The sequence below is a fragment of the Sardina pilchardus genome, chromosome 8 (genome assembly GCF_963854185.1).
Source record: "Sardina pilchardus chromosome 8, fSarPil1.1, whole genome shotgun sequence".
Lineage (NCBI taxonomy): Eukaryota > Metazoa > Chordata > Actinopteri > Clupeiformes > Clupeidae > Sardina > Sardina pilchardus.
The window spans coordinates 9,849,614-9,860,556 of NC_085001.1; the positions used below are offsets into that span (position 1 = coordinate 9,849,614).

A 10,943-nucleotide genomic window follows, 5' to 3' on the forward strand; every position below is an offset into this window, starting at 1 on the left:
GTTGCCTTGCTAGTAAATTGCACAACAAAAACAGAATACTCAAAGATACATTCTTATCAATAATAATGTTAGTGTAATAGAATTACATAGGCTTGTATCTTCTTCTTTACTTGATTGTTTTCTAGATGGTATGCAATAATGCCTGAATGCTATTTTTGGTAGATGATGCCTCCTATGGACACTCTTTGGTACTAACTCAGGGAGCTGAGGTTTGTGGCCTGGTCATATCGGGATTGGTCCTATTGCAAAACAAAATAAATTTGTTGCTTCTATTTTCTACCAGACATCTGGTCACTACATGTGCAGCAGTCTGTTTGGATTTCTTTACTTTTAAGAGCAAATATGAATTGTTATAGGTATGAGTATGACTTTTTACTAGAACAGTGCGCACAGGCAGACTGCTCTGCTTTGGTCTGTGATGAAGAGCTTACGGACAGGCTGCAGGCACATGAAATAGTGCTTGTGTTGAAATAGTGAACAGCTCAGGGGGTACAAACATGACTTATTAGATAGATTTATGCTTAAAATAATAACTATTTAACAGCCTAATTGGGCTTATCATACCTAATGGATCCAAAGGTGCATTTTACTTAAAAGGGACATCATAGTAATACATGCACAATGCATTCAGTTACCACATGAAGGAACACATCATTCGAAATATTTATTTACTATTTCATTAACAAGTAGTCCATACACAAAACAATTACATTATAGCAGTCTGACATTAACATGGCCTTTGACAAAGCAACAACACCACTTCAGTCAGTTGTGGAAGACATGTTGGCAAACACTTATTACAGAAATCACATTATGTTGTATAAAATACACCTGAATCATAATCAAAAAAACACATTTGTACCTTTAGAGAAATGATAGCAAACGGTCTGAAGTCACTGAGGGCATTATAAAATCAGCAACAGCACCGATACAAAGATCAAATGAGATGTTTGAGTAACTGCGTAGAGAAACAGAGTGATAAATAAACATTCACAAGAGTTTGATTTGGAAATTCCTTTTTAAAAACAGTATCCCAAAAGAACCCCAGGAGATGCCTGAGGCTTGAAGTAAAGTCTTGTGAAAGAAACCGTGAACAAAGTGTAGACCTACATGGCAAAGAGGAGCAGGCTTAAAACAGCATAAAACCCTCACAGAAAAGAACTGGGATGCTGTACGAGGTTAAGACATATATACTTCAACTGAAAACGGAGTAAAAATGAACCGATACCTAAACTTTAAAATGGAGGATACTTCACAACAAACACTGATGTTTACTGTTATATTTCTACTGATAGCTCGAGTTTCATCAGCATTTATAATTCAGACATAATGAGATTTGAATAACATTCAGTTAAGTTACCAAAATGCATTATCTATTTGGACAGATTATTTTCATTTTGATCAGTCTATCCTGGATAAGGATGGAAACAGATAACGTGCAGTCTTTAGGCTACTGTATATGACTGAAGAAAATGCTGGGTACCAAAATGCCAGTGATGCTTTCACACACAGAGATACCTACACACACTCAACAATGCACACATTCACACAGTCACACAGATACACACACAGTCACACGGATACACACACAGACACACACACAGACACACACACAGACACACACACACACACACAAAGAACAATAAAAGAGACAATGAAAGCACCTCAACGAGAAAAAAGGCAGTTACACGTTATTGAGGGAGTCACCGAAAGGGAAAAATAAATTGCGGCTTCATCTTATGTAAACAGTCCTGTGCGCACTTTCAGATTTAAATACATAAAAAATATATCAGAAAATGGCAGGTTCTAAAACTCAAACCCTGTGAGGTCCTATTGTATGTACAATCACATTTGCTTATTCATTCACATTATGCAAAGAAAGGCACTGGGGGGAGCCAGATCTAGTCCTAACTCTGGCTTGGGTGAGGGACTTAAACCCAGGGAGTGACCACAACCTCATAGATTAAATATAAATATAGTATAGTTAGAGAAGGTCTGAGGGTGTGTTGTGTGAGGACTGAGGAGGGATAATTCCCACGTGGTTTTGGTTTAATGACAAATATATAGTACGGCACGGCACGTACACATATACTGCACTGGATATTTGTGTGTTTTTTCTGCATAGGCCTACTTCAAGCCCTCTGAGCTTTTTGCTTGCTGGTTTTGTTTTTGGAGTGTGAAATGCCCATGGTTAAATCAATGATCACATACACTGAAGCTGTTTTTGGAGTGTGAAATGCCCATGGTTAACTCAATGATCACACACGCTGAAGCTGAAGAGAAGGTGGGGTCAGAAGTCATACTCCGCAGCACACTCCTGGAGGAACTCTTCGTACAGTCGCTGCTGTTTTTTGTGTATAACAGTTTGGGAGACAAAGACGGAAAGAAAGAAAGAAAGAGAGAGAAAGAAAGAGAGAGAGAGAGAGAGAGAGAGAGAGAGAGAGAGAGACAGAAAGAGTGTGAGACAGAGTGAGAGAGAATTCCCATGAGAATTGAATTAACACGTCATATCATGTCACCATCAGCTTCACAGCTTTAATTTCCCCTTCCAGTCTTCTCTTACCTTCTTGGCTTTGACCACCTCTCGCACAAACTCGCTATACTCGGCCAGGGTCTTCTTCTCCTTTTTGGTGAGGGTCTTGCTCCCCTGGCTAAAGAGCACAGGTCAGCAATCAATCACATGCCAAATGTCATCACGGCTCGCTGCATGTTTCAGCAGATGTGGTCTCATCTCTGCCTATTTTTACTTACCGGCCAAAATACTTGGCAAGGAATAGGAGAAAGTAGCTGGATGCCCCAAGCAAGATTACGAATAATATTTGCCCATCCTCTGGTATCCATTCCCACAATACAACCATGATTCCCTGAGGAGATAGAGCCATGTTAACACCAAACACTGACTTTATGGGCAGAGAACAAGTGTCTTCAAAATGGGAATGATCTAAAGCAACATCAGTCTGGGTCTTTTTAATGCGCATGTTGACTATTCAAATAAGACATTCTGCCTGGAAACACACTTGAAATTGGGATTTAATCTTATGCAAATAAGAATTCCATCGGCTAGAGGAGGGTGAACATACCCTCAATTCCTAGTGTATAATGAGACTGAGGTTGATGGAAACGAGTTTATTTGCATACATTTGCATCCAATGAAATCTTACAATGTGTTACCTTACTCATCTTACGCCTATCCAACAGCTGTTCACAACTCCTCCCTTGATGGAGGAGACAGCAGATGGAAGTGCATGCGCAAGTGCCTTTTCATAAGCCCAATGTTCACGAGTGCACTTACAATACGCTAACAAGCTGAATGGAGGCATGACTCCTAAGACTCCTTCTAAGACACCGGCCCTCACTACTCTGACATTGCGGAGGCTTTAACTTCTCCCAAAGATCTTTTTCAACCGTCTCTGCTTCTTCTGTAAGTCCAACTTTCCAAACATGGAACAGCTAGAGTGGCTGTTGGGGGGGGTTGAATGCTGGGTAAAACGGTCACACTAACAACCTACTACAATGACACAACACCACACAACACAACACCACACAACCCCCCCGGCAGCTGCTGGGGATTGAATTCTATTGGCATCTGCTGACATGTGTTGGGGCGACACACGGTGAAGTAGCCTACACTCAGAGACTCACATCAACATTGGTGAGTGAAGAAGACAGGAAGTGACATACCGTGGAGAGGAAGAGGGCGGTGGCGACCCCCTCCCCCACCAGGCCGTTCACCTCCTCTCTGGTGAAGGTGTTGACCACGAAGCTGAGGATGAAGAGGGTGGGGAGCAGGACCCCCATCAGGCCGCACATGAAGGAGTGGAACCTGGAGCTCTTGTTGTAGCTCACGCTCTCTCTGCAGCGCCAAACACAAACACAAACACAAACACAAACACGGTGGTGGTACGCGTCAGTGTGGAGCGACAAATGCAAAAATTCAAAAAGATGAAACTCTCATACGGTAAAAACTTTCACTGACGGAGGGAAAATGTAATGTAGCATCTGTTGTTGCTGCTCGACAACTAGAGAACACGTTATGAATGGACACGCAGGCCATGGCTGTTATACAGGCCACACAAAGTGACTTACAATCAATACGCGAGCAGTAGGGCAGAAAATTGCTTGGTTGTAATGTAAGTGATGGGAAAGAGGGAGCAGAATAAAGTCAGTTTTGCTAAACTGCACTCAGCTGGGACACAAGCATTTCCTCATCAGAGTACAATGGGGAAGGATCTTCAGTGCATGTTCATGCTGAAGCTGGCGGCTGTGAGAGTGGGCAGCAAGACCAGCACACTGGACAGCAAGTACTGATCATACCACAAACAAAAAAAGCTGAGTCAGGTGATTGCAGGTGAACGTCACCTGTCTGCAACTGCTCCTACCTGTCCTCGGCCAGTTTGTTAGTGATTGTATTGCATATGAGGTCGCAGTCCTTCTCCAGCTGGTCAAGCGTCTTCTGGACGGCTTGGTTGATGCTCTTCTCTATGGTCTGACACACCCCATCAATCTGATTCACGCACCTGCTCGGCTGGAGAGAGAATGAAAAAAAGACAGGGAGGCCTGCTTATAACACAGTAGCTCACACGGTTCTATGTGTCAGAGTCTGGTGGAAGGGCAGGGTATCAACAAAGTGCATCATTTAAATTCAATTTGGTTTCTCAAAGAGTCGCTGCATGGAATATTAGATTACATCTGCTCTGCAAATGAGCAGCAGTGTGAAGCTTGTGAATATGAGTTGGAATTCTCCTCAGGCACTCCGAAATAGTTTCCTTTGCTTGGGAGACTCAGTGGATGGGTTTCAGATGGGCTTCATCAAAACACATTCACTTTAAAACACACATGTTTGGAACTTCGTTGGTTTGTTCTTAACGCAGATTATATAAGACTGACAATGATGATCAAGAGGGCTCTGTGCAAGTAGGTTACCTCCTCTGACATATTTCTCTACATATTTAATTATGTTTTCCAACTGTTTGCATTTGAAGATCTTCAAACAATATCTGATCAAGATCATATTAGATTTGGATAGATTTGATGATCTAAAATGTAAAAATATTTCATACAACCAGATTATGCTTTTTATCTGTGCAAAAGTTTGGAAATGCAGACACATTGGAATTAAAATAGCCCCACATCATCACATACCCTTTACCATAGCTAGAGATTGGCATGGTGCTTTTTCCAGTAGGCCTATTAGCCTGTTTGATGCTGATTGAGCTAAATGCAAATCATACAGGCTAATAGGCCTAGGCTACTGGAAAAAGCACCATGCCAATCTCTAGCTATGGTGAAGGGTATGTGATGATGAAGGGCTATTTTAATTCCCATGGCCAAGGGAACTTTATCAGGATGCATAATATCCTGGATCCAATAAAATCTGCCTGCCCCTATGTTAACCATATGTGTTAAATTCCCATAGGGTTACAAAGAAGGTCAAATACTTCCTTCCCCTAGCATTTAAGGAAAAAAAATATTTATTTACGATACATTCTTCAATCACAAAGATAACTGGTGTCCTTGGCGGTTTGATTTTTACTCATTTTTTGAATGAAGGCATCAAGATCAATTGTCAAATGATGATTTTATATTCCTGTTTTAGCATGGTCTCAAATACATGTGCTCCCCACTGTACATGTTTTTCAAAATAACATTGACATGTTACGGTATAATTGCTATCTAGAGAGGAATCAATTTGATTACTGCTTATACAGACTATAGTGTGTCCTTATTCAGAATAAGGCCATGCTGAACTTAAGAACATGCTGCTTACATGGCAGCATCTTATTTGGAATATTGTCTTAATTGGGTAAATATCGTAATATTAATGTCTATGTAAACATTCCCATTGACCCTCAACCGATTTGAATAGGTCAGTGAATGTCAGCAGGGGTCACCTTGGGGCAGGACTGTCCGAGGCTCAGCCCTGGAACATAAGCCTACGTTTTGAAAATGTCTGGTGCTGAGCCCCCTGTACATACAGTACTTAGCAGGGGGCCGTCATTCTGGCACATCCTCTGCAACACACTCTTCTCGTTCTTTGTCATTTAAAATGTTCACTGCAAAGAACATACTAAAGAGACAAGAATGTGCAAACATTAGAACTTTCAGAGAGCTTTCTTTTTTTCTGTCGGAGGGTTGAAGCTGCGTCATATACCTGAGTGAGGTAGTCATAAACCCACACGTTTAATAACAGAATAGCCTACAGTTACATTCCGCCGTAGTCTGACCATTTCACAGATTGGACGTTTAACTTGTTTGCTACGCCTTGAAGTACACAAGGCTTAATTTAATTTGACTTTATTAGGACTAATGACTTCATTAGATTAGATTCCACTTGTTGTCCTTGTGCAGAGTACAACTACAGACAGCGAAATGCAATTTGCATCTGATGATATACACAGTATTGACAGTATGCAGTATTGACAGGTGGTGCAGTATGAACAGTATAAGACATACAGCACAGTGTGGACAGTATACAGTTAAGAAAGTGGAATGGCTTACAGTAATATACATTTCAATATAAATATAAACATGTGCAATGTATCAGCAGTGGCCTAATACAAGCAGAATAGATATGGATAAGCAGTATGAACAATGATTGAACAACATGCACAGATGTACAGTGTAGTAGAAGTAACATTATAGAATAGTAAGAATAATATATATATATATATATATATATGCAGTAATACTATAAAAAACTGAATAAATATGGATATTTAGTATAAACTGTATAGACATACATGTATAGTATGTACAGATATGTGCACTGTAGTAACAGTAACATTATATGAGTAGTAAAAAAATAAGTGTGCAGTAAGAACAGTATAAAGAGCAGTAGAATATGGCTATGCATAAGTGTAATTACAGTATGTACATTTCTAAATAAATAGAACAATATGGGTGGGATGGGGTAGTTCAATTGTCTGGAGGGAGAGGACTTTTGTTTGTCAATGTTACTTAGATAGGTTGATGTAAATCATAAATGTACATTTCCCTTCCGTTCCGAAGTTTCAGAAGCACTATTTTCTTGAAAAGTAAAGCAAATTACCAAGAAACTGCAGGGAAACCATGAGGGAACGACTTCAGTTGAGACAACTCCACTACATAATAAATCCCAATTTCTATTATTTGCTATTAAGACATGATCTGGTCAAATGATGTTCGCGTTCTAAATGTAGCATTTTCAGTTATTTATCTAAAGTTTGTCAGTTCTTCAGAGATGCAATTTCACTTTTTGTTCATATAGAAATGTTTGCTCCTGCATGCATCTCACAAGCATCAAGTTAGTAAGTACTACTTTTATACGGTTACTACTGACACAGGGCTGTGGCCAGAGTATAGTCTGCTGCTGGCTCACCTTCTGGGGGTTGGGAATAAAGATGGTGGGCATCTCAAAGCCACACTTGTTGAGTCCCGGGCGGCGACACAGCTCCTGAACGATCTGCATCATCACTCTCTGTGGAGAGACAGAAAGGAGAGAATCGAGGAATGATATTTGACACGATACAGTAGGATGATCAAATGGAATAGGACTTCGGGGTTCAGACCGGATAACCGACTAACAATGGATTATTGTGAGTGAAGCCTACTGGGAAAGGTTGATGTGCAACTACTAATAATTTAGCTTGAAGCAGCTGCAATGCACATTAATTTCATTGAATACTGGATTCCTAAGACTTTCATTAAGCAAGCATTTACTGTTGTATTGTTGTAGTTACAGTAGTGGTGTATGATTTCATGCACATTACATGTTATACTGATACTCATGATAAGGAAAGTACTAGAACAGACAAATGAATGGCTAAATAACTGGACTGTATATTAGTCTACAGTAGCTGTTAAAGGCTGGATATAGCTTAACACAGATGAGTCCTAATGGGGCTAAATAAGCAAAGATGAGAAAATGGCCTTTCAGCGTCTCAATGGGAATACGTATGAGAGTGGCTCTTGTCATTAAAATGCTCATAATAACTAACATGGTGGTCATGCGTTATGAGCATAAAGACGTGAAGTGAAAATGTGTAGGGAAAAAAGCGTGTACGAGAGAGAGACGGGAGGGAGAGAGAGAGAGAGAGAGAGATAGACGGAGAGAGAGAGAGATAGACAGAGAGAGAGAGAGAAGAGAGAGAGGCTAGCAGTGAGGCAGCAAGAGACAATGCGGTGGGACAGCGCCAGGGTCAGGTGGAGTCAGCTGATTGGGCGAGGTCTGCGCACCTGTCGGTCTGTCTCTTTGCCAGCCTCGTCTGCCTTGCTGAGGTAGAAGCGCAGCTTGTCTGCGGACGTCTCGCTCAGCTTCTCCACGATGTTGAGCGTTCGCTTGCACAGCGCCTGCCCCATGGGATCAAAAAACACGAAGATCAAGTCCGCCTGTTGCCCTGGTTGTGAAAACACACACACACACACACACACAAACACACACACACACACACAGCCTCAATAGCTCAGACCACTGCACCAAACCAAACTTTACATGATAAATTGCAGACCTACTTCTTGGGACAGCTGAATATCTTTTTTTTATCACTTTACTGAATCTTCACTCTAATGATTCCATTAGTTTAGAGGAGCATACAAAATGCACACTGCGTGCTGGTATACAAGATTTAACATATTTTTTAAAATATATTATATTTGAATATATTTGAAAAGCAAGTATTGTAGAGTCGTGGATCTGTCTGAGGTTTCTTCCTATATGTATCTCCAATTCTAAGGAGTTTTTCCTTGCCCCTGTTACTCTCTTGTAACAGGGGCAAGTTTTTAACACTCTGTAAAGCGCCATGAGACATGTCTAATGTTTCGGCGCTCTATAAGTGAAATTAAATTGAAATTGAAATGATTGTGGCCAAACTGAGTTCAACTTTAAGCAGTCTCTTACCAAACGATGTGATGGCGTTGTTGACGTCGAAAGGATAGATCATGTCGCCGTCCACCAAGCCGGGAGTGTCCACGAAAGTGACCAGACTAAACTTCTTCTCCTTGGACGTGGAGATTTCGGCCGAGAGGTAATCCGTGACACCTAAAATACAGAACTAGGTCCGTACATAAAGCTGCTCCTTCACAAAGCTGCAAAGCACTGACTGACCAATGACTTATTTAAGCAGAGGCATTGATGCTGCTGCTGCTGCTGCTGACCCGGGTCTGGCTGATCACTGCAATTGAGGATGTCCGCAATCAATGCAACAATCTTTGATTGCACACCACGATCGATGTTTCACAAGAAACACCTTACCAAACACAAACACACACACACACAGAATCGGTCGTCATGAGAAGGCTGTTGGTTCGAGTCTCCTTCCTAAAAGACGCCACCCAAAGACCTTTCCGGGTCCCCGGCACTTTAGCGCAGCTCATCTGACCAGAGACGTCCACCGCTCCTCGAACGAAACCCCCTTGTCGAGCGTTGCCCGTTGTCATGGTCACCCACAACAGCTCTTCAACTGGCAGCTTTAGGACGGACACACATAAAGCTAGCCAGTGAAGAACGACTGTGAAGCAACGCACTGCAAACTTACCCCCCCGACTTCAAAAAAACAATCCCCAGCAATTCAAAACAGGCTGTGGACAAGCGGTCACCTGAGAACACTAAGCAAAGTGTTTCCACGACACCCCAACCCCCCCACCAAAAAAAAGAACCCTCCCATCAAATGGCAACAAGGGTCTTCTGTAAGTGGTGGTGGTGGAGGTTTAGGGGGGTGGGGGGGGGTCTTGGGAGTGCCGAGGGTGGCCATGCAGAGAGATGAGATGACACTGCAACTCTTTCATCACTCGGAGGCAGGTGTTCAAAGACCCCGGCACAAACCGCTTCCTTGTGCCTCCGTGCACTCCAACCTCATCGGTATTCGTGCCGCGCCACTCTCCAAACGACACATCGCCCATGCCAGTCCATCAATCTCCCCCCCCCCCCACCCCAACCCCCCGTGCCCACCGTCTGACATCCCAGCCGTCGCTAACAGGTACGCAGCGCGCACACCAATGCAACACACCAGCCCGCAAAACACTGGCAGCCAAAAAAAAAACCCCAGCCATTCTAACACACAGCACAAGGCCGCTCGTGTATTGCAATCCCAAGGCTTTGACCGGCACAGCTTGTCCAGTGCAGACACAGGACTGGGGATCTGACCAGGGTCAGTTTTGTCCCCCCTGCAGCCTATTCCAGTGCGCATTAAAAATAGCCTGCCGGATAGATTTAGCCAGACAGGACGGAGAGCCAGGCCATGCTAAACCGTGTGCGTGGGACTCTGCGAGCGCCACCGAGCCAGTAAGCCATCTGAAAAGGTGAAAAGGTAATTAAGCGCGATCCTCGTCCGTCGCTGGCACCGACCGCCACGGCTTGGGTGACTGGAGAGGAGCGGCGGGGGTGCGGGGGTGTATCCAGTGCCCCGTGGAAAAGGCCAAGGGCCAGCCGACGGGACGGGGCAGCATCTCCCAAACCCGGGGCGGGAGTCGTAAAGCGACAGGCGCCTTGGCTATCGACGGATCCCGGACACGACCCTGAGCATCGAACCCCGGCCACACCCAGAAACTATGCATCATCCATAGCGCCCCAAGCACCAACCCAGGAGGGCGCCTACCCAACGCATGCATGCAACGCCACGCCACGCACGGTTGTCGCATCTCCGTGCCTCCTGCCAGAAACGCGCCCCACCAATCATCCATCAGTTGCAGGAGAATCGAGAGCAGCCGTTCGCCGGCGACCCAAAATAACCAGTGAGGACGCCATCAGACGAGCTTCATACAGTATAGCGGGTCATTTGAAACCCACGATAGTGATGAGTCACCCTCAGCCACAGAGAAGAGAGACGTGCAGCTAGGTGTGTATGTATGCATGTGTGTGTGGGGGGGGAGAGTGTACGTGCGTGAACGAGTATGCGTGTGTGTGTGTGTGTGTGTGTTTGTGTGTGTGTGTGTGTGTGTGAGAGTGTGTGTGTGTGTGTGTGTATCAA

At 43.6% G+C, this 10,943-nt stretch overlaps 1 protein-coding gene across 1 annotated transcript in view; it reads right to left on the bottom strand.

Moving 5' to 3' along the window:
* Positions 1-651: 651 nt before the first annotated feature.
* si:dkey-98f17.5 (uncharacterized protein LOC569123 homolog) overlaps positions 652-10,943 on the bottom strand; it is a 16,196-nt gene continuing 5,904 nt past the window's right edge. Inside the window, exons 5-12 of the mRNA XM_062542668.1 lie at positions 8,876-9,016; positions 8,215-8,375; positions 7,358-7,456; positions 4,380-4,525; positions 3,682-3,853; positions 2,752-2,864; positions 2,564-2,651; positions 652-2,344 (exon numbers count right to left, since the gene is read on the bottom strand). Of these exons, the coding sequence (XP_062398652.1) occupies positions 2,291-2,344; positions 2,564-2,651; positions 2,752-2,864; positions 3,682-3,853; positions 4,380-4,525; positions 7,358-7,456; positions 8,215-8,375; positions 8,876-9,016 (974 nt within the window). The 3' untranslated portion in view covers positions 652-2,290. The remainder of the gene's footprint in view (positions 2,345-2,563; positions 2,652-2,751; positions 2,865-3,681; positions 3,854-4,379; positions 4,526-7,357; positions 7,457-8,214; positions 8,376-8,875; positions 9,017-10,943) is intronic.